Source organism: Trachinotus anak, unplaced genomic scaffold (assembly GCF_046630095.1).
Source record: "Trachinotus anak isolate AG129_WGS33_773 ecotype Australia unplaced genomic scaffold, CSIRO_AGI_Tana_v1 ptg000011l, whole genome shotgun sequence".
Taxonomy (NCBI): Eukaryota; Metazoa; Chordata; class Actinopteri; order Carangiformes; family Carangidae; genus Trachinotus; species Trachinotus anak.
Window position 1 is genome coordinate 22254572 of NW_027273862.1, and position 23529 is coordinate 22278100.

General features: G+C 39.4%; 1 protein-coding gene across 1 annotated transcript; it reads right to left on the reverse strand.

Moving 5' to 3' along the window:
• Positions 1 to 9400: 9400 nt before the first annotated feature.
• On the reverse strand, positions 9401 to 11162 carry LOC139628131 (BTB/POZ domain-containing protein KCTD12-like). The gene has a single exon (XM_071489513.1). The coding sequence runs from the start codon at positions 10985 to 10987 to the stop codon at positions 10193 to 10195; it is 795 nt and encodes a 264-aa protein (XP_071345614.1). The 5' UTR covers positions 10988 to 11162; the 3' UTR covers positions 9401 to 10192.
• Positions 11163 to 23529: the final 12367 nt, after the last annotated feature.

Sequence of the window (23529 nt, forward strand, 5' to 3'; positions counted from 1 at the left end):
TTTGAGATTGGCGCATTTTTTTAAAAATGTTTTCCTCTTACAGTGTGCAGTGAGACTTCTGTCAGGCATTGTATGATGGTGACATTTTTATGACACTGAAACTAAAGTACAGGAACTTCACAGTGTATCTTAATCTGACTAGCTGATTACCATGGCCTCTGAGGATTCATTTACAGCAGCTACAAAGATGCAGCACATTTTGGTTGCGCTTTGTGCTGTCAAAAGAAACTGGACAGGAAGCGTGAATACAGTTATTTAAATGTCAACAGATCATCTGCCTGCCCTGATCTGTAAAGGAGTATAACCTGTAGTAGATCTTCCAGTCTGTTGTGTAATGCAACAGCATTTCTTTTTATGTCATGCAGCAACATTTCTTAGAAATAAAGATGGACTAAATCCTGTACTGGTTTGCTCTTGTGTAGTGAGGTGTATGGGTACAGAACTGCAACTAAGGCAGGAAAATTAATCACTACATATATTTTCTCATGTTTATCTAGTAAGTTTTAAAATACCTTTTTCAATTCAGTGGTGATTCTGCTGTCATCATGATTTCTTATCTGGGCCATCAAACCACAGCATCAATACATTTCTTTGTTCAGGTACTTAAAAGTTTATGTTGTTTTTGTTTAAAGAGGTTTCCTCTTCCCATTTCTTTCTCTGACTCTACAACATAGTAGTAGCCTGCATAGTGTTTGTTCAAACAAAGAGCATTTTGTCATGAATTATTTCCATGGAAGGAATGTGTCTTGTAAATCTTATATGGTGTTTCTTGTAAACACAGTTCAGCTCTGTCTTTTTTTATTCAATTTTTTTTTGCAACAGTTGCTCATGGACAAAAGTTGCTGAAGCAGTGGACTGCAAGACACAGGAACTTTCCCTCTTATGTATACTTACTGCTTTTCAACATCTCTAATACTTTTCAAAAACACTTAAACACTAGCTGGAAGCAGAGAGTATTGTTACTCCATTTATAGTTATATTACCAATTCCCATGAAAAGCTTATAAAAGGCATTTTTTTTCTTTAGAAAAAAATATCTTTTTATTGCTTTGAGTAAAAGTAAATTCCATTTAAGTGCAATGTGTTGTGTTATTTGGGTGCACTGGCCTTCTACAGGAAATGAGTTAAGCAAAGTTAAAGCGGCAAAAGGGAAGAGAAAGTTCTCTCATGCGTTTTAAATGGGGGAGGTGCCCTTCTTATAAATGGTAGATTCAGGCTCTGACATCCAAAAATGGTTATGAATAGAGTGAAAGGTGGCTTACAGAGTTACAGGTGACTTTTCTTTGCTTTATATAGATACAGCCTCTGTGTGAGTAAACACAGCACTGGAACATTTCGAGCAGTATTTCATCCACATGAGGAAGTTGTGTAATTATGCAAATCATATATTTGCAACAGCTCACACACAGATCTTGCTGTCACTGTCTGACATTTATGAAGTTTTTTTTTTTTTTTTTTTTTTTTTTTTTTTTTTTTTTTTTTTACTGCCACCCTGCAGCAGATGGGTGATAAATATCTGAGACAGAGGAGAAGCAGCAAGAATGGTTATTGTGGTGACTACACATTTTTTTCTTTTCTTTTTTTTTTTTTTTTTACCGTGGAGAAATCATTTTATTGACTCTCTCTCTGCGCACCAAGACAGTCAAACGGAGGGTTGTCCAGCGCTCTTGGCCTGATGGATGGAAATGTTTTTATGGTGTACTGTGACCTGGTCTTTGGGAAGGAAGAGTTCAGTTCCCCAAAGGCACAAGTAGAGACATTTTTCAGTTTCTGACATGCTCCATCTGTTAAGGATGACTCTTGTGACTCCAGCCTGACCCATTTACACACCATAAGTACAGTAAAGCTGGAAGCAGCAGAGGGTCAAACAGGACAGTCTACGCATGTAAACATTAGTTACTTCAAATTTAGATTGAGTGTTGGAAGATTAACCAGACTGACTGTGCATGGTGTTTACAGAGCACAGATGCCTCTCAGCGTAATAGTCAGTCAGTGAACTTTTTAGTATTTATTATTTAGCAATGAAATGCTTAAGTGCATCTATCTTAGAAATGAGCAAAAACTTATCTGCAAAGAGATAATGGGTGGTTACACTTGGCCATCACAGGCATCTTAATACAAGCTAGAAAACATCTGGGCTGCAAACAAGCAGACAGCTGTTGAATAATGCAGATTTATATGTTTGTCCATCAACAAAGAGGCTGTTTTTATATCTGTTTAAGTGACAAGTGTAAATGGGAATAAGTAACCATGAAAGGCATGATGGCAGAGATGTGTCTTGAGCATCACCAGGATATTTTCTAAGAGCTACTGTGGCTGTTTTTCTTGTTTAGCACATAATTGTAGAGCAGCCAAGTGGAAAACCATGACCCTGGTCTTTGTCAAACAATCTTTTTAAAGATCCTATTGCTTCCTTTGAGTATAGGAAAGCACTTTGAGATTTTTTTTTTTTTTTTTTTATGGGAGAAATTCAGAGATGCCCTTAAGGCAGTTATCCATGGCACTATTACTATGTACAATGTAAATTGATTTTACTTTTAGCCCCTTTTTCATGCAGAACTGTCACCACAAAGTTTCCATAATAGGCTCTGTTCAGCTGGCCACATATTTCATCGTTAGTTAACAGTCCCCTGACTACTGGCTCTGTCCTGGTCCATCGTTTCTTAATGTAATCCACTTTGTTTATCTTTGCAAAAGTAAACCTTTTCATTAACTATTCCTTATAATCAAGGTTTTAGAAAACAAAATTTCCTCTCAGTGGTTTACTTGTATGGATAAAGTGTCTCGAAGAAGATTACAGCACAACTGCACAGAACATTGTGTCTTTATGCAGTATAACAAGAAAGGATGATGACAACAGGAAATTGTTTCAAATGTGGCATCAACCCCCTCTGTCTACCTGTCACTCATCTGTAACCACTGCCCTATAACCCCACATTTGTCTGTCTATCTGGGCGACACAGGAAGCAGCAAGGGAGAAGACGTGGGTGTGTCTGTGTCTTGCAGATATCTGGCGAGTGTCCTCTCAGTGGAACATCACTGCTGTAACATTGTCCAGAGCCTCAGCAGACACAGGCTGGACGACCTGGATTCTGTTTTAACAATCCTCACTTCAACTGTAATCGCGACTGAATATCAAGTTCTGGGCTATAATTCATGTACAAAGGCTAAACAAGGTGAACACTTAAGAACTTTAAATTGTCTGAAACGTCAGTTAAGCACACATAAAAACAACGCCTCAATGGTTGATCATACAGGGGTCTGGCAGTGGCATTTTTAATGCGGGTTCTAACTATAGACTGTAAACGAAGATGGACGTAGCCTCCGTGACGTCACCCATAGGTTTCTGAAGAGTGATTCTGAAGCATGTCAAAGTGGGCAGCTCCATGGTCGCCAATCTTGCCAGTGCCTGACTCTATCGACCTCCCTGCTAATCCAAAAATGGGCAAAGAGGTGGGGTGTTTGTGGAGCGGAGACTTCAGTGTATGCCGGTTTGTGGCAACCATACGTTCACTCACCTGTCACTCAAAGCGGCACACCCTCAGTTGTACAGAAATTTAAGCCTTCATGAAATTTAAATGGATGAGTTAGATAAAAATTTACCCGGTACAGTTGTCATGAAGCTATAGAGACGAAAACCATTTTTGTACCAGTCTGTAAAAATGTTTATTTCTGCTTTAAAGTTGGACATTTTGACATGGGAGTCTATGGGGATTGACTCACTTTTGGAGCCGTCTCAAGCAGATTTTCGAAGAGGTGCAGTTTTTGGCACTTCGGTGTTGGCTTCATTATTCAGCTTTGGAGGATGGCGGTTCCAACAAGAGCTTTCTATGGCCATGCTAATAGGTCTGTGAGGCAATATCAACAGTGGGCACAGTGGCGCTAACATCAGCATGCCAACATACTCAGAATGCCCTGCTGCTGTTTAGCAGGTGTAGCATGTTCACCATTTTAGCATGTTAGCATTCCAACATTTAATAAATCACGAAGTATAACTGAGGCTGATGGGTGATCATTAGTTTTGCAAATATTTGGTCATAAACCAAGGTAAGGGACAAATATAAATATATTTTGACCTGATGTTGGCGCTGGATGAAAAGTCAGGGGATCATCTTTGATTCAAGTTACTTTGATTCATCTTGAGGAGAACACAAATGTTGGTGCTTAATTTTTCTGGAAATCTATCAAACAGTTTTTGAGATTTTCCACACAAAAACTACAAGTATTAACCTGCTGGTGGCACAGGGTATTTCAGGGGATCACAAAAGTCATTATGCCTGTACAAAATTTCATGGCAAGCCATTCAATAGTTGCCCGAGATATTTCAGTCTGGATCAAAGTGAGGGACTGATGAACCATAACTCACAGACATTGCCGCTAGCTCTGCTAAAACAAGAAGGCACATTAATTTAGTTTCAAATTGCCGGTGATGCAATGCTTTTTGTATATTAGCTTACGTAAAGAACAAAGAAAGGTGTAAATTTATAAGCTAATAAGTGAAAAGGTGACACCTCCTCCAGTGTCAGTTACTGACAGGAAACACTGTTTTGTTGAAACATGTTTTGCGCAAAGGACAAAAACAATGTAGTATCCCACCATTCATGAGATGGTGTAAGAGATTAAATAACAGTAACCTTAGTAAGACACACTTACACACAGAGAATGATAAGATGGTTTCTCCATGTCTTGCCCTTTCAGACAGCACTGACAGGGAGGGGGGTGCACCTCTTGTGAAAGGAAGCCTGCTGCAGCCACAGCAGGAGAGGAGGATGCTTCCTCTCTTCCTCTCAGTTCCCTGCGGCTGATTGATGCTGGCAGCCTTTTACCTTTTAGTTAACCAGCACAGTGCAAGGCTCAGCTTTGTCACTGGGTGATGCACCAGTCTCCGGTGTGCTGCTGGGTGCTGCTCAGCAGAGACTTGGCGACATTTAGACCCTCCTCTCTACCCAACAAAACTACACAGAGCAGACAGGGAGAAAGAGCTTTATGGGCAGGGGCACTGAGTTTGACTCCTTGATGGAGACGGTTAACATAGCCACTGGAGGATCACAGATTTTAATGTCTCTGTCTCTGCAGCTACACCTGAATTTTATCTTGCTCCTGCAGCTGCAATTTCCAAGGCATATATTTTTCATCATGCTACTTCCATGTATTTTAAAAGCAAACATTGCATAGAACATCTTAAACAATGAAGAAAATCAATATCTGGATAATTTGACAACTATTTTAACCACTAAAACTTACTAATAGCTGAAGTTTAACTCACATTTGTAATCTGATTCTACTTTATTAATGGCCTTGTTAAAGAATAATCCAATCAAGAATACAGTCAAAATCAGTTGCAGTTGAAAATGTCACCCCATGTATACTGTACAAACTGGGCACAGTTGCAGGTGGCTTTCAGCCTGCTGCAAGTATGCAAGTTCCTTTAATGAAAACCAGGCTGTGTTGAATGACTTTTTTGTGCAATGCTGTTGTAAATATTTATCATTTTTATTGTGTGTTGCATCACTTCAGCAGCAAGAATGAGAAAAGCAGAATAACAAAAACTTGTGTTGCAGGTTTGTAGGTCTTGTCTTATTGCTGGGACTTTATAAGATGAAACAGGCGTATGTCAGGCTGCCCCTAACAGTTGTGTATGTGGAGCAAAGATCTGACTAGAATGTATTATTGAATTTCATCCAGTACTTGGACACAAACACCCACACACAAAATAACAAAAAAAAATAAAAAATAAAAATAAAATTAACCGCAGAGTGCACTATCTGCTAATCTATCACCTCTCGTAATTGAAGAGGAAATAGGGTGAAATGTAGCTGCAATCCATTATAACAATAACACAACCGTCGGAATGTAAAACTGAATGGTGCTACTGAATAAAAGATATCAGCATCCCATTGTTATAGATTGGAGTGTCACAATTCAAGAGCACAACTAGGCTTTCAAATGATGGATTGTGGCTTTAAACGGTGTTTTAGTGGCTCAGGCAGACTGTTGCTGCAGGGAAGGATTTGTGAAAGAGGATGTTTGTTTTTATCTGAAGTGATGAGGAACTTTGGAGAAACAGAGGAGGTCACTAATACATCAACTTATGCATCATGTTATCTGTATGATGAGGCACAAATAGACAAAAAAAAAAAAAAAACTTTTCTGAGAACTGTTAATGATTCAAGGAATGTATGGGTCCTTCATGGTTTCACTGCTTGGTAACACAAACGTTTAACTAGGCTAATGTGTTCAGATGGTTAGCAAACACTAACAATCTGAGCCTGCACTGATGTACGCCTGTGCTGGTTTGTTGTAATATGTGTACTTTACATTAGCAGTCAATGGCTGCAAAACTTTATTCAAACAGTCAAGTGTTTGCTCTGATACCGAGCTAACTCGAGAGATTAAAGAGCTGCAACAGAGCTCCAGAACAAGTCAGCAGGTGGAGCTTGAGTTCAGACTGTTTTGTCAATTGCTTCTTCCAAGGTCAGGAATGAAATGTAAAGTTCATCTTTTAAGCAAACATGGATGAAGGTGCTCAGAATATGGAAAGTCTCCATATTTTCACGGCAACTGAGCAAATTCAATAGGCCAATGAGGGCCATGTAGGGCCACTGTTTTGTTAACTGCTCTTCCCAAGGTAAAGCTCAACTTTGTTTTGCTAGTTCAGCATTTCACCGGGAAATTTACAGATATTTAGTTTGAGTTTGTAGTTTTTGACCACAGATATTTGAGGTTTTTAAAAAGGGTGAGGTTTGGGTAGTAGCCTACGCCTTAGAATCCGTGGGAATGATGGCAGGTTCAAGTCTTGTGTTAAGATTTATTTTTTTATGGCTCACTGATTGTGCCTTTGACAAATACACTAATACAAGCTAATTGACCTTTTTTAACCTCCTCTGTTTAATACACACAAGTCGTGGTTTCATTTATATCATCAGTGATCTTTAGAGGTGCTGGTAGGCAGATTTTGTTCCCTTCAGGCTAAGCTAGGCTAGCCATTTAACCCTTGTTTCCAGCCTATGTGCTAAGCTAAGCTAACCTGCAGCTGCTGGCAGTAACCATGTGTCTAACAGAAATATATAAAAGTGGCATCAATCTTCTCGTCGACCTCTCAGCAAGCATGTTTCCCACAATGTCAAACTTTTCATTGGTTTCATATAATAGATGCATTTATTTATTTAACACAGATTTAATAAAGACTTACTGCTTAAATAGACTTAGGGCAACTTAAGGATAGAGAAATATTTTGCAGTTGCTGGTTCACTACTATCGTATGAGGTTTGTTGTGGTTACAGTAGGCTACTAATGTCTGTACCCACCAGTTTCAGCCTCCTGAAAATGTCATGTGAGAAAACCATATCCTTACTTCTTTCTATGAATTTCAGTGGCTTTCACTTCTTTTTTTTTTTCTTTTTTTGTTATTATAGTCAAAATGTTGAGTTATTTCACAAAAGGGGGAAAAAGTTTTCAACCTCTGAAAGGTCTGAAAGGATTCTCTTATTTTTCATCCTTATGCTTCACAACTAAGCTTTAATACTTGAGAAATCCTGCAGCCCACAGCAGTGATACATGCAAATGTAACAGCCACTGCTGTCATGGACAACATAGAAATGAGGTAAGAATGTTCTTACATTTAGCTAGTGGCTATTCAGTTTTATTCTCCGCACTCACACCTGGTCTAAACAAAGAAAAACGCAGCTTGAATTAATTATTCATGTTTTGTTCTCTCTGTGAACAGTGTGATATATCTATGTCAGAAGCTAGAGATGGAATAAAAAAAGTAAACAGTAGGCCTATTAAAGACATGCAGGTTAGGCAGAGCTGGAGGCCGACTGTGAGAGAAAGTGTGAAAGATTTAGCGTGCAGAGCCTGATATGAAGAAAGCCAGCACGTCTGTGTTATCTCCAACTCTGCAAATGGGCTAATTTGGCTCTCTTTATCTGTCTCCCTCCTGCGTTCTGTGTGTTCCTGTGTGTGTGTGTGTATGTGTGTGTGCATTTTTAGCATTTGGTTGACAGAGTTTTCTTAAAGGGAAAAAAAAAGCATACATCGAGTGAAATGTGTTTTGGAGGTGTTTTATCACCAAGGACACACACCACACGCATGCACAAGGTCTGCATTAGAAATAGCTGCTTGGCAGAGAAACTCATCATTGTCTCAGAGGAGCAAGAAATGGAAATTTAATTAGGTGTTTTATGCGTCTTTTGACCAACATTTGTCCCCATAATTTCATATGCTATCAGTGTAATGTGGAAGCTGTAAGGTACTGACGGGCATCTTGGCCTCTCAGCAATTTAAACTATTCGCCAATTTAGCTTTCTCACAATAATACGTGCAGAGTAAGACACATGATGAGGACAAATGTGTCTGATTTTGCTGAGTTTCAGTTGCTGTGTTTTGGTTGAGGACAGCAAGTACTACATCCTGTTTCTGGAGATCGCACTGGAGGAAAAGTTGCGGTGGATCCTTCCTTTTTCCTGTCCAGATGGCAGCATCAGCTGACAGCAGATATGAGGTCTCTTGTTTAGACATGTCTATCTTTGAAGCGCTTATGAAGCTCCGTGGTAGCAGTGGAGTGTGTGGGAGTTTGGGTTTTGGAGGGGGTGTGTGCTCATGTGTATTTGTGCATCTTTGTGTATATGTCTTCATATGACTTTGTTTGCATAAGGAGAGTTAGGGAACAAATCCCCCCTAATACATTTTACAGCAACAGCTTAAGTGCTCCTGGACATCTTGCAAATAAATGATTCATTTTGCTGATTTTTTTTTTACACATTTGTATTCCATCACACTCTTACACAGCCCACACAAAGCCTTTTTGTATTAAACCTGATCCTGGGATATCTTGGATTTGTGCCCCAGGATCCCACAAGAGAACAGACTTTAGATTACTGTACTTGTCAGCCAAAGAGAAACCCCCTCCTCCTCCTTTGCATCCTGTCCAGGAGAGATAACAGAGCTCTTCTGTGCTGCAGAGAAGGACGCTCTGCTCTGCTCTGCCAGATAGGCAACAAACTTCTGCTTTTGGCTACAATTTGTTGGCATTTATTTTAATTTTAGCCGGAACTGAACATAACCCTTAAGGGAAAATTACTAAACTTAGCTGAATATGATAAACCATACAAGGAATGAGAAATAAAATGTCCATAGTATCCATTAGTGAGGTCAGTTTGGCTGAAAAATGTATTATTGAAAATGTCTACGTCAAAATGTCTATGAAAAAGGACAAATTAAATAGCCCTGTAAACTTATAAAATGTCCTCTCTCTCTTTTGGTTAATTCACAGAGAAATGATTTGATGATCTGAGAAAAAAAATCTTTGTGCTTACTTTTGTGAAAAGAATGATCAGTGTATTTGAAAAAGACACAAATCTTAAAAAGTGACAGAGAACTCAAGGGGACGATGAGGTGGATAGTGTTACAATGTCACACTTTATTTGTTGTATGTATATAAAGACAAAAACTATGACAATAGCTCATATGACACATAACAATGTAGAACTGTGACAAAGTACCAAAGTGTAATCTTAAAAGCAGTGATTCTGTAAGTGTGGCCAATATAGGCCTATTCAAATTTAACAAAATAAAATTATAAAAGTATCATTCCAAAGTACAATCTACTCCTCCCTTATCCGTCAACTCCAAAATTTAAAGACTTGAAAGTTATGAGGAGAATACAGAAGGAGCTGCAGGTCAAAACCAGACTATTTACAATATATGTCCTGGTTAATGTGTTCAAAGCTTCCTCGCTACTACAACATGACAGTACAAGCACAGCTCAGTAAGGATCAAAAGACACCAGCTCCTCACATTTACTCCATTTATGTCATTTACCTAAGAACAGAGGACTCTTTGTGAGAGCTTTAAAGGTTAGAAGGCCCAGTGGGACATGAAAAAGCCCAGCCCTGCCCAGAGACATATCAATAAAGTCATTTTGTTCGTGCTCCTCACTGACCAATGGCATCAATGTTTGGGTTTGGAGGAAGTTCTCCTCTTGCAGAATAGCAGAGAAAATGGCAGAAAGGTTGAAGCAGCCTGACCCCACTGCACAAAGCAGAAACTGACAGAAACATAAGACACTTAAGCTAGACGAGGCTGAAACTGCCAGGTTAGGATGACAGTGAATGTTAGACCTGCTGAGGCTGACCATTTGCTCCCAGTGTTTACAGATGAACTCTTGCACCCAGGGAGCAGGTTCAGTCCATTCACCGGCAGAAGACATACTCGGTGTAGCTGGTCCACAGTTTGTCTTCCCCCGGGTCGTTACTGCCGTATGAGCAGGTCCCAGTGGAGTTGCAGGCCACCATGTGGAAACCAGCGTCGGCCAGCCGGTCAAACGCCTGCTCCAGAAAGTTATACTTGAGGTAATACCTGGAGGTGTATTTGTCGGGCGGCCGATCCGGGTCGCGGCTCTCGTTTAGGGTTTCTCCGAAAACCTCTTTAGCCAGAGAGATCTTGCTGCAGACAGTTATTCTGGCAACCCTGCGGAACTTCGCGTCCGCCTGGATGTCTCTCCCGATAGTGTAGCTGCCTCTGTACCCGACGGTGATGAAGCCGGCATCGGCCCCGGGAGAGCGCAGGGTCCTGTCCGAGGAGGAGGTGACCGGGCTGCTGAGCTCAGCCTCCTCCGGCTCCCCGCTGTCCTCAGCGTACGAGCTGTCTTTGCTGGCCGCTGCCAGGCGCCTGGACAGCTCCGGTAGCTGGAAGAAGTCCGCTTCCTTCTGCAGCCTTCTCCTCTCTTTGAAAAACTCGGGTAGGAAAAGCTCGGAGTCCCGTAAATAATCCAAAATGTAGCGGAACAGAAAGCCGTCCCGGTCGAAGAAGAAGCGGCCTTTGCTGTCTTTAGGGAGGTCGCCCGGGCAGCTCTGGCTGAACTTGGTCCACAGGAGAGAGTTGGGGACCGCCGTGAGAGTTTCAAGCCGGGTCACATACACCTGCCCACCGACGTTCAGCTCCACAATCTCAGGGAAAGTCAAAGTTTGGCTGTCCTTCTGTGCCATCTCTCTCTCTCTCTTCCCCCCCTCTCTCTCTTTCTCTTTCTGCTTTTTTAAATAATCAGCCTCTTGTTTTCTCAGCGTCCCCGCAGTGTCCCTAACCAGGAAGGATAGTTGTGGAGTATCCTCACTGTACAGAAATGTTTATAGTGCTTTGTCTGAGTGGGAGGGGAAGGAAAAGGACGGCCAACACAGACTTTAACTGTTCAGTGGAAAGCGCTGAGAAAATATAATGCTGCCTTCAAGGACTCCCTGTAACCTTCAACTTCCTACTTCAAGACTTTATATATCTTAACATCATATGCTGATATTCTAACAATCAGTGGAGCAAGTAGGCCTCCAGGTGGGCACTGGTACTGTAAGAAATGGTTCTGAGAGATATTTCTTGCCAAGTTAGATAAAAAGATTGATATCATATATAACTGTCTGTATCCTCTGCTCACATAATATGAATCACAATCCAACATGGGGTCATCCTGCTGTTGCTTGTAGTCTTGTACTTCCAGTTTGGTACAGTTGTAAACCCAGGGATTTCACTTGTAATAGAGTTGTTTAATTGGCTGGCACTGCTGAAGAATCCAATGCTTCTCCCACCACAGCTAATATTTCCAGAATTGAAACTGTCTGTTTAAAGGTTTGTAAGTTTGTAAGTTTTCTTTGTCTCTTCTCGGCACTGGCTACGCAGCAATAACAAAACTTACAAATAGCTCCTTTAACAGGAATGATGGTGACACTGTCTGTGAAACTCACTTATGTAATGAAGCATGTATAATGCATTGTAAGACTTGCTAAAAGCCTTCATAAGTCAGGCTGGGTGAAGTAATACAAATGCAAAAATAGCTTTTTGTATCCACAATGGATGAGGAATGTTTTTATTGTACGCCATAATACCTTTATGACAGCTCACTGACTACTTCAAAGGAAGTAAGGATGTGTTGATATCTGTACCAGGATGCTTGTGGCTTTTTATTGTATATGACAGTAACAAAGGTCAAGGCATAACAGATTTTAATACATGTGTATTTTATTTGGCTGCAGAAACTTTGATACAGCACTGCATGTTCATATGATATTAATACACTCTGTTTGATGCATTATTCATGTGCTAATATGTTTATAAACTTCAAAGTGTTGCTAAAATGTGGGGTGGCTGCACTTTTACTGTGGAACTCATGCAGTTAGGCTGTATTGTCAAAGTTCAGGGAGGATAAGGTGTTTGCATTAGTTGTCATTAGTTTGCCCTGGAGCTTTTTTTTTTTTTTTGTTGGGCCTTGCAGGAATTAAACTCATCCTCAGGCTTCCCAAGTTTTAGCTGAGAATTTGAGCTCTTCATGTAAGACAAAGTTGCACTGTGTTTGTCAGGAACAATCAGACTCTGAGGCTGAAAACATAATTTTGTCTTGGAGTCGGACCCATGTTTCAAAGATGAAATCCAAGCACTGGAAATCCTGTATTTTCCTGTACAACTGTACAAAAGAGGTAGTAGAAGTTTGCCTGTGGTCTTTGTGTGTACACTCCTGAACTGGAACTATAATAACAGGCAAGTACAGCATGTGGGATGTACCAAAAACCTCTACTTTTAAGGTAAGATAAAGCTGGTCTGTCTGATCTGCGGTGTCTCCAAAATCCTTCGAAAAGAGGCTGCACTTTTCCTCAAACTCCCATAACTCTTAACCCAGGATCGATTTCATCTCAACACCAAAGAGTTCTTTGATCTAGTCTGGAAGTGCAGTGTAGGCTGCATTCATATTTTAGTCCACACATCACTGACATTATTGTGCATAATCTCAACAGAAGGTGTAATTGATCTCATCTCAGATGTTGAATCTTGCATGTTCATAAGAGACTGCTGACTAAGATCCGTTTGTATTATGGAAACAACTCTTGTCATAATGTCACCCAGAAACAAACAAGGTTTGAGAGAACGTAAACGTTTAGAGGTACAGCTGCAGCCTGCTGAAATGGATCATAGTGGTACACAAAGTGATCAAGACCAGTCAGAATGGTGCTGCAGTAAAACTGCTGTTGATACAGCTGCAAATAAATAAGATTACAGAATAAAGAGAGATTCTGCCAGTCTGATAGCAAGTCAAGCTTAAAGGAAACAACACAATGTATGTTTGATTTTGATGAAGCAAAAGGCATTGCAAAATATTTGGATATTCAGTCCAAATCCCACAGTAATGTGGGTTAAATAATCTCTGAATTCAAATCAGCTCACGGCTCAAACTACGCAGGAAACAGACTTTTGAACTACTAACTTTATGTAATTAAACACATTTTTGTGTCATTAAAGTCATTTTGATCCAGATATAATTAAAGGAAAACATTTCAGGTTCCCTTGTCTGATGTCTTAATAAATTCAGTGAAGTAACTTCTCTGCAGTGTCAAGTCACAACTGCTGCTCATGTAAATGAAATATTTTGACATCAGTTTTCAGTGAGACCAGACACTAAGTGCAGAGGATGCTGGAAGATGTAAAGCGATCCTTATTTTACTGTTGAAATCATGAATACTGCTTTCTATGGGATTATTTTTTGTCTTTCTTTGTTCAGCACACTTCCACCTCCCACATAGTTGACATAATAATTCTTGGTGGTTATAACATGTGCACCTTTTGCAACTGAAAGCATATAAACTTGTTGCTCTCTTGACACTTGAAATTCTTGGTTTAGAGCTCAAACATAAATGTATCAGCTTCAGGACATTTCAGTCGTTGGATGAGAGGGACATCTAGTGGGCTGTACATGAAGCGGCAGGTTGTTTATTTTGTGTTGCTGTGATGGAGACGTTAAATGTGGAACTAAGCCATATTGTTTACAGTTTGTTTTTTTTTTATTCTCCATTTTCAAGACAGCAGTAATCATCTGCAAGTTATGATCGAAACTGTTCAAACTGAATAAATTATTCAGCAATATTACTCCATAAACTGAAAAACAAAAATGAATTGTGAATCTCTTCTGTGTAACATCGGTTTGGCTCTTCTCCCCTGCTTTAGCTTTTACTTTGTCTTTACCACATTTTTTATTTATTTATTTTTTATTTTTTTTGTTTTGCTTGCTGTGTGAAATAGAAGCAGCATGTTTGTTTATTGAGGATGCGTGGTTTGTTACCATATTACTAACACTGAAAAATGTGTATCACAAACATTGGTCAAGTCTGTCTTTCTCTCTGCACACAACCCTTAAACCACTGCATTCTCTGTCCAGTCTCAGCCTCATGTCTGTGTCATCGCTGTTAAAGGTTACCATTTTTCTCACAGTCTGGTGGAAGATAATTGGATAAAGGATGTTGTAAAGTTTAGTTCTCAAGTAATTTTCTAGGGGATATGATGGTTACCATAAGAAGTATGGCAGCTCATTTACTCTAATAGCAGTCCCTCTTGAGACCCAGCAGTTCATGTATATTTAGCTTATATTATATTAAATATCATATATTTACTTCATATTTCCTCTGTGTGTTGTTGACATCATAGGTTTTATTATAACCCAATATGTAGGGTTTAAATGTTTTGGTTGTTCAGGGAGAGAAGAAAGATAAGCGTGTGATTTGTGTGTTTAAAATGCTGTATAATACCAGTCAGCATATCAGGATATAATTTCCACAGTGCAGCAATTGATAACTCACTGACTGAGAAGACAGATGAGACTGTGAAGATCCACAAACTCACTGGAGGTATGATAAGCTGCAAATACAAAACCGAAGTTCAAAGATGTCGATATTTAGATGCAATTTTAGGATTTAAAGCAGTAAATGTATATGTAGGAGTTTCTTATTTGCATATAAATGTATGTACAATAAAAATTATCAATCTATCTCTGGACCCCTGGAATAAATGTGTCTAAACAGAGCAGCTGCCCAAATACAAGTCAAAGATGGTGGAAAAATGTTCACTGTATCTTGAAGCACTGTTGGATGGCTGTGACTTTGCTTTTCAGTTCTGTTACACTGTGTACATTTGTAAATGTTTTTATGGATGTGGGTGTTTTGTGTAATGTTGGTACCTGTCCCTCGCTTTGAGCAGTCATGTGACCTCCTGCTCGTGACATACGGCAGCCTCCTGATGTGACACCCAGCCAAATGCTGTCACTCTGCAGTGTACTGGAGTGTGACCCCTTCAATACTGTCTCTGTGCTCACTACAGCACCGGGCCCTTCATCCATGTGTTGTCCCCCCTGTCTCACCCTTGCCCCTCTCTCTCACCCTCGCTCAGCTCCTCTCCAGTGATCCTCTCCCTGCTCCTGTCTGACTCACAGTAAGAGACGAGAGGCAGAAACCTTCTTTTCTCGTCCTTTTTCCTTCTCCTTTTCTCCAAAACACACTTTGACCTCTTGTGCTTGTTTTGTCTTAACCCTTTGTACACACCTGTGATGACTTTATCCATATCTCATATTTCTATATTCTTTTTTCTGTACTATTCTGTACTTTACTGGCTCTTAATAATGCTATAGTATAAGGTCCTTATACTATACTTATATAAAATGATTTGATATTTATTGGAACGGAACTATTCAAACATCATAACCAAACCTGTTAATATGAGAATTAGTAATAATATAGTATTAGTGAGCCTCCTCTAGAGTAAATTAAATCACCTTAAAGGACCAGCGTGTAGGATTTAGGGGGGATCTATCAGCAGAAATGGAATATAATATTCATAATTGTGTTTTCAGTAGTGTATAATCACCTGAAACTAAGTATTGTGGGTTTGTTAGCTTAGAATGAGCCCTTCATATCTACAAAGAGAGAAGGTCTTCTTCCACAGAGTCCACCATGTTACAAACCAAGTAGTGCCGCTAGAGAGGGCCTTTGTGTTTTTTATGTTATCTGACAGCCACTGTGGGTCCTGTTACACACATAGAAAAGAAGAGGTATTCAGTTGGTTCCAATCTGCAACGTCACCACAAGATGCCACTAAATCCTACACACCGGTTCTTTAAAGAGTAAACTAACACATGGCTGTAAAGCACTGTTTTACCACACTCAGCAGTGGTACCCAGAAGTGTGCTCATACACACCCGTAAACACACCCCACAGTGGTGTCATGGGATCCTGGAGCACACATCTACACTACTGTAACATAGTGAGAAGTTAAGTGCAGGATACAGGATTCTCAAGGGGGTTACGTTTCACTTTAAACTTATTTAATTGGTCACTAGGGGGCAGTGGAAGAAAGCTGTAAACAGCTACTTGTTCACACATTCCTTAGACACAAGTGACACCAGCATTAATTAGGAGCCATGTTTCCGGATACCTAATGAATTTAAGACCAGTATTTACCCTCTATGAGCTCTGTTTTTGGTCTCTGCCGACTCCTGAGGGACATATTTCTCTTTAGCAGCTAAATGCTCAGCTGTGCTCACCAGCTAGTCGCTAACTGTGTCTGTCTGCAGACTGGTGCTGAACAGGTAGTCACTTTGTTCCGTTCAGTTTAAAGATTTGCAGTCACTAGTTTGTTCACTTTTTGCCTGAGCTAAACAGTTGCATCTCTATTCAAATGCACTGCACTTTATGCAACAGTAAATGAATGCACCAGAGTTCAAATGCACTTTAGTATGTGTGCTCCAACAGTAAGTGAAGTCATCATCAGTCATACTGCTTATGGATTACTTCTTTATTGTTATTCAACTGGAAATGCTTCCCTCCCTCGTCAGTAAAGAATTGGGGGGGAGGGGTGCGTTTGTGCATGTGTCTTTGTGCATGTGTCTATGTCTACATGGCTGTATAGTCATTATTGTTGCCATCTCTGTGCTCGTGTGTCTTTACATATCTTCGACAGTTGCTTGTGGCTCTGATTTTTCTTATGCATTTCATGACTTAACTCTGTGTGTGTTTGTGTGTGTGTGTGTGTGTGTGGGGTGTGTTCTTGTCACCTTCTCTCAGGGTGAAGTCTGCACCCTTGTGCTCCTCAATCAGCTCTAATGGATCCTCTGGCTCAGACTCAGCCAGGGGACTGATTGTGATACTAAAGACACACACATGCACACACACACTCACACACACACACGCATAAGACAGGGCGGGGCTGGAGGCTCATGTGCGACGTGATGAGCTAAGAGGTACGACGACCCCCCCTAACATTTTCTCCCTGTCTTTGTCCTTTCTTTCCTCTCTTGCGCTTCACCATTACTGACCCTCAATGCAGCACTTCCTGCAGTCAGTTCGATGTAACACTGTAGTTTCCTATAATCAGATCTACAATTAAATTATGTAAAATTTAACAAAATATTTAATATTTTGTGACCTTACAAAAAAAACTTTTCTTAATTACTTTCACATCTAAGATGGCATTAAAAAAATAAAATGATCAGTATTTTTTATTTATCAGAAATGTTCTTTCTTCTTTTCTGGATCTTTCCTTGTGTCTTTGTGTCACCCACCCCCCCACCACCATCCTCACCAGGGCCCACGTGTGTGCATGTGTGTATGTGGATGGTCCCATTGGTCCTATCCACCTCCCTCTCTTAGCTTCTTCATACGGAGAGTGAACAGGTCCCCAGGGGCTAATGTGTGCTTTTGTATGTGTGTGAGTGTGGCCACTACATTATTCTCCCCACTGACTTTCTATGGCACGAAAAAAATGACTGTCCATCGAGTGTGCCCCTTGCCTCCTGTCTTTAGAAAAGAGATGGGCTGAGGGGAACATGTTGTAAAGCAGAGCAACCTTCGTATGAATAAAGACACAGAAGTCAGAATATAGAGACATAAAGATATGGCTGTTGCATTAGTATTTTACAGTTGTTTTGCCTCAGTTTTCAGACTGTGGATTGTCAAAAATGGCAAATGGTATGCTCCTAAATCTGGCTCTAATATCTCAAATAACACACAAAATAAAAACATTGGTTTCACATTTAGAAATACATCAGGCAGTAAGTTAATAAAAAAAATGTTTTAATCATAAAATGATTGTTATCAAATCTTATCAAACAGTAACTTATTCAAGTCATTTAACTAATTTATATCAGATGTCATGCATTTAAAATGATGCAGAGTAAAAATGACTCATGAAAACTTTCATTTTATTCACTTAATATGCTATTTTTTGCTGTGAATATGGATAATATATGGATAAAGTAGCCAAGAGTCTAACATTAAATCATACATTGATGCTGCAAAATGATGATTGTGACTATTTGGAGTGCATCAGTTCACTTTTTCTGTTCAGCATCAACCACAAAGTTGAAGACATAAAACATTTAATATTTCAGTCACTTGTAAATAAATGCACCCAAAGTTCAGAAAGCTACAGTACTACAATACTGTAAAACACTACAGTAACAGACATTTAAGACGCTGCAACATTTTGACAGAAATCAAAAGGAAATAAATTGTTTCTCTTTTTTTTTTGCACTCCAAAAGTGTTTTTTTTCTTTAGCAGTTCTGTTGCAACACTATACTCACCAGTGTAAATGGTGTAAAAATAAGGAGAAACTCTTGCAAACTTGCATTGCACTGATTCGGATGACTGGAGTGAATATGTGATTTCAGGTGCAAATGCAGCATCTTGTGTTTTAAAGTAAGCTATTTGCATTAAGAGGTTTGTGCAGTGAAACTCTTTACATAAAAATTTAGCAAAATCAAGTGTAAAATACTGTAACAGAAATAAATTGAAACTGTAATAGAAATAAATCTTTGGAAAATCTAAACCAAAAAACAAGAAAAAAAAACTAAACTAAACAGAAATGAACACCATGATACAGTGACATGTCTATTGCTTATGCAATTGAATTCCACATGCAAGAGCTTTGTTTGTTTCTCTTTCTCAATCTGTGCACCACTGACTCTCCATACATACAGGTCAGAGGGAATAGATTCAATTCTCATTGATCAACTGGAGCTGACAGCTCTCCACCACTTCTAAAATCTAGTCTGATCTGAGCAACTGTTTGACTCACAGCTCTAATTCCACATCACTGAAGCTGATTCATGGCTCTGACTCATTAAGACTTGGTGGGTTTGCTGATTGCAGCCCAGTCATCTCATTGTTGCTGCGGTGAGGTCTACCTGGTCTACCGGGCCGAGAGCAACAAAGCTGCTTCTATAATTAGGTTCTCATGGCTGATTCGATTAGAGCAGCTGCTTTTGGGGAGGGGGTAATGGAGGAGATGGAGAGATACAATAAGATGTGACATCACTGTATGGTGTATGTGTTTGAGCATGGGTCTGTAGAACAGTATGTTTGTGCCAATAAGTCAAAAACATTTACACTGATATAGCACACACATACTTTCACACATTTCTTTCTCATACCTACATTGTTTCTTTTTGTTCTCCCCCTCTCCATCCCTCACCCTGTTTCCAGGTTTCAATTAGCTGTCTTTCTATTAAATTACAGGGGTCATTACTTAAGAGGGACATAAATAGTGGCCTGCCGACATGACGGTGGTGCCACAGCCTCAGATGAGATATGAGCAGCCTTGTGCCACACTGTCTGGAGAACAGACTGACTGATCCGGAAACCATGTGTGATGTCCTTTCACTCCTTTTTCATTTTTTTTCTTAAGATAAGAAAAAAAAAGTGTTTTTGCATATTGTTACTTCAATGGTGCATATTGTTACCTGGATGCTGACCTTCACTGTGCACATTTGATCTACTGAGCAGGGACTGCTTCCCTCTACTCAACTTGAATCTGAATTTAAATTGTATGATTTCAAAAATTTGCCATTTGTGGTCAATTATGCAACTTAATACAAGTGTAATGTGGAAACTTGGGGCCTCCAGCACACACACAGACTGAAAATTGACTTTTTGGCCAAGTAGGAGACGTCTTGTGCCGAGCAGTTAAACTTTCAACATGAAAAATATTTGTGTTTTAGCAGATTCTACACTTTTCAAGAGAGAGGGAAAAGGAATAGATGCAAGTTAAAATCTTTAAAACAGGGTCGTGCATTGGTGTATTTTCTAATGCATTAGCCCACAGTCAGCCTATCCATTTAAATGCCGGGACAGACCATCCATGCACAAGGGCATATTTTTTCCTCCTTTAAATGACATCTTTTCCCCTCCAAGAGCACTACTGGTTGTGCTCCTGTTTGTATTTTTCGTCTACATACGACGGCTCTTTAAGTTTTCTTAGCGCAAAGTAAGAAATATTAACCTTGCTTTCTGCCTGTGTTTTAGTGTTTTTCCACACAGAATCAGGGGTAACTGGATGGTTTCTGGGGGCATGGGTTGTTTGTAGTAGTCAAATGAAAGCTCCCTGGGTTTGAAGGCACTGTCCCACTCAAGTCTGAATGATACACAGAGGCATTAATAACTCCTGTTAATGGGTTACTCCAGTGGTTTTGTAGTATACTTTCATAAAATTGAACAACTTGTTAGAGACAGAAAAAACTGAAAGAAGAAAAGAATGGTCAAAAAAATCGAAGCAATTCACTGTTGTCTTATATTAGACTGTCCCTGCTGGTGTGTATCGTAGACTTTGAGATCACATGAGATATGATTTCATGTCTAAAATTGTTTGAGTGACCCTCAACAGAGAAAAGAGGTTCTCATTTACCCACTTGCTCTGGCATGATATTGTGGAAAATGTGTGTTGTTGTACAATCAATTGAAATTTTTAACTTTTGTTAAGACAGAAAGTTGTTGAGTTTTTGTTAATGGTTAACATGCTGCTGTTGCGCAGCTGTTGCAGTGGATTTTATTATACTGTACATTTATTCTTTGATGCTGTTGTGCTCTTCTCATTTATGTATTATTTTAATTATATTAGTTGAAATAAGATTAAAGAAAAAAAAATACAAAATAATAAGAGTGCTTATATTTTTCAGTGTGAATTTGGAACTGATTCCAAGCATAAAAATTAAACATACAAACAAAAATGAAATACATAGATATGCGTCATTCCCTATCACAAATAACATTTCCAGCAAGCTGTCTGATGCCTGGACAGTCACCTTTCCTTGAGTCTTCTCTCTAAAGTCATCCCTGACTCCGGCACATTAGATGTCTATCTGAATGCACCGTCTCCTCTCTGTAATCTCATCTCCTCATGTCCACATTGAGTTAAAGTGCTCCAGTGGGACTGATTCCCAGAATTCCCTTTTATCTGTTAAGGCTGGTCTAGGAAAAATAAGTCCAGGAAGAAATTAGAGCAGACAGATAGAAGATAAAATGTAGTGAGAGAAAATTGGTTTGATTTCACTTTTTTAAACATGCTGTCTGTCCATGGGCCAGAGTTTAAAGCCTGCTAACTCTCCTATTGGGGTCTAATTAGATTCTTCCAGACCAAGACAGAAAGTAAGAATCCAGGTTGGGGGCGTGATTCTCAGTCTGTGTGACCACTTCAGACCAGAAATCTGCAAGGTTTCTTATTTAGTGCAAGAAAGAATCATCATAATCATTTGGAATCACTTACTGGTAAAAACAATGTTAATATGAACTTTGCTCATCATAGACTAAATAAAGACAATTAAAATAAAAAAATGTGGCCATACTATCAATGCAGAAAGACATTGTAGGACGTTCTAAATATATCTAGTGGTTATGAATGAATGAAAGTGTTTTGGTTCGCATCCAAATGCTCTCTAGAAGAAAGTCCTACGCAAAAACCATCCCCCAGCGTCATCCGTAAATAAATGGATTGACTTTAGGACAAGCGACAGTTTTCCTTCATAATTGTTAATTATCATGAGTGCTCTCTGTGGTACTCTCTATGAATAGAGATGGGACGCTCTCTCTCTCTCTTGCTCCACCCTCTGCTCTTTTTATGGGATCGGTCTTAATTCTCAAGGACGCCAAAGAGGACGCCAATGATGGAGGGAGGAGGTGCAGTGGATGGGTGGGGCACCTGCGTCACTTCTGCGCACCAGGGTTTATAGCAATGGGCGCCAGTAAGCTACACCCCCTCTAACCCCAACCCAGTCCATCTTCACTGCCTGACCACCAGTAACCCCACCCACCCTGGGTGGCTCCTCCCAGAGTCCCAGACAAGAGAGAGTACAGCACTTAAGGTAATGTAAATAACCAGGGAGGAAGAGCTATTTTAAGATGCTGCCTTTCTCTGTGGCCATGGACGGGGACAAAGATGCAAGCCAAGCGATTGTAATTTCAGTCACGTTTTCGGAGATGTTCTCTTTCTCTATCTTCCATCCTGCTAGCTGAAGGGCCTGGCAGACAACAAAGAGCTCGGTCTGGCTGCAAATTCAATGTAAGCCTTTTACTAAAGAAAGACGATTTTAAAAATTTATATAAATATATATATTCTTTTGTAAAATTACTACACTGGCAGCTGAAGGTCTTGAAAAATGAATCTGAAAAACCTTCTTTAAGCTTAAAATTACAAAATAAAATATAGCATAGAAACCATTCAAATGATTCTAATCACTGAATCTAATATTCCCATGAAACACAGATCTTCCAAAGGGGGTGGTGAAAAAATAGAATAGGCAAGCAGGAAAAATAAATTTTTTTTTTAAGAAATCACAGGCCATAAATGTCAGGAGCTACGGCCGCAAAACCCGGCCAACAGGACCTCGTCCCTGGAGGAGCACAGTGCCCTTCGTGCTTCGGCATCGTGACCAATTAAAAATAAAGACAGCTTAAAAAACACCATGCATACACACATCTAATTTAGGGGAAATCTTGAAAATTAAGCAATATTTGAACAAGAGTCAGCGAACAACAAACGGGAAGTACAAATTTTATCTTCTTACAAAATTAGTGTTTATATATTTTCCTGAAATAAGTTCCTTTTTTATTGTTTCATCTTTTTATGACATCAAAAATAAATAAACATTTAGACAGCATCCTTTCCATATTGTTTGAATATTTTTTTCTGTATATCTTTTTTACCCCTCATATGTATACAAACATACACATCACAGAGAAAATAATCTGTACACTGCAACAAATAAAGAACTGATTTGTAAATCAGAACCTGCCGCCACATTTTTCTGCAACAGTTACTGTTCGACTTTGCAAATCACAAACAGAAACATACACAAACATCAGTAGAAGTACACTACTTGATAATAATTAGGTCTTTCGTAGAGGTTACATTCATATTCAAGTCTTTGTTTGCTGCAGTCTGACCAGAGTCCGGTCAGAACTGTGGGAATAAAAGTATCTCTTTTGATGAGCTTTCATTAAGGCAGCTGAATACAAGATCATTTTAAACACTAATTTTACACTGATTCTTATGATTCAAACTGTCTCTACACCTGACATTAAAGAGAATATTAGCTAATGCTTCAAGTCAACTACCATCACTACTGCTTGTATATTTTCTACTCAGCATGATAAATGGATTGTTCCTTTCTTGATTCACAGTCATATCCACATGTTCATCAGTAATAATGAATAATATACATTAGGAACATGATTGCCTGTCCAAACTGCATTAAACAAAAGGAGTTCTTTTTGGGTTAATATGTCTGATGTTATTCACTGTTTGACATTAAAGTCTATTTTAATGTGTTAATTCATTTTTAAATCAAAACCAAATTATCTCAGTGCTACATACGTAAATCAGGCTACACATTACATGAATGAATTTGCTTGATGTGACACATTAAAGCTATAAAATGTCCAGTTTTCCATTGTTTCC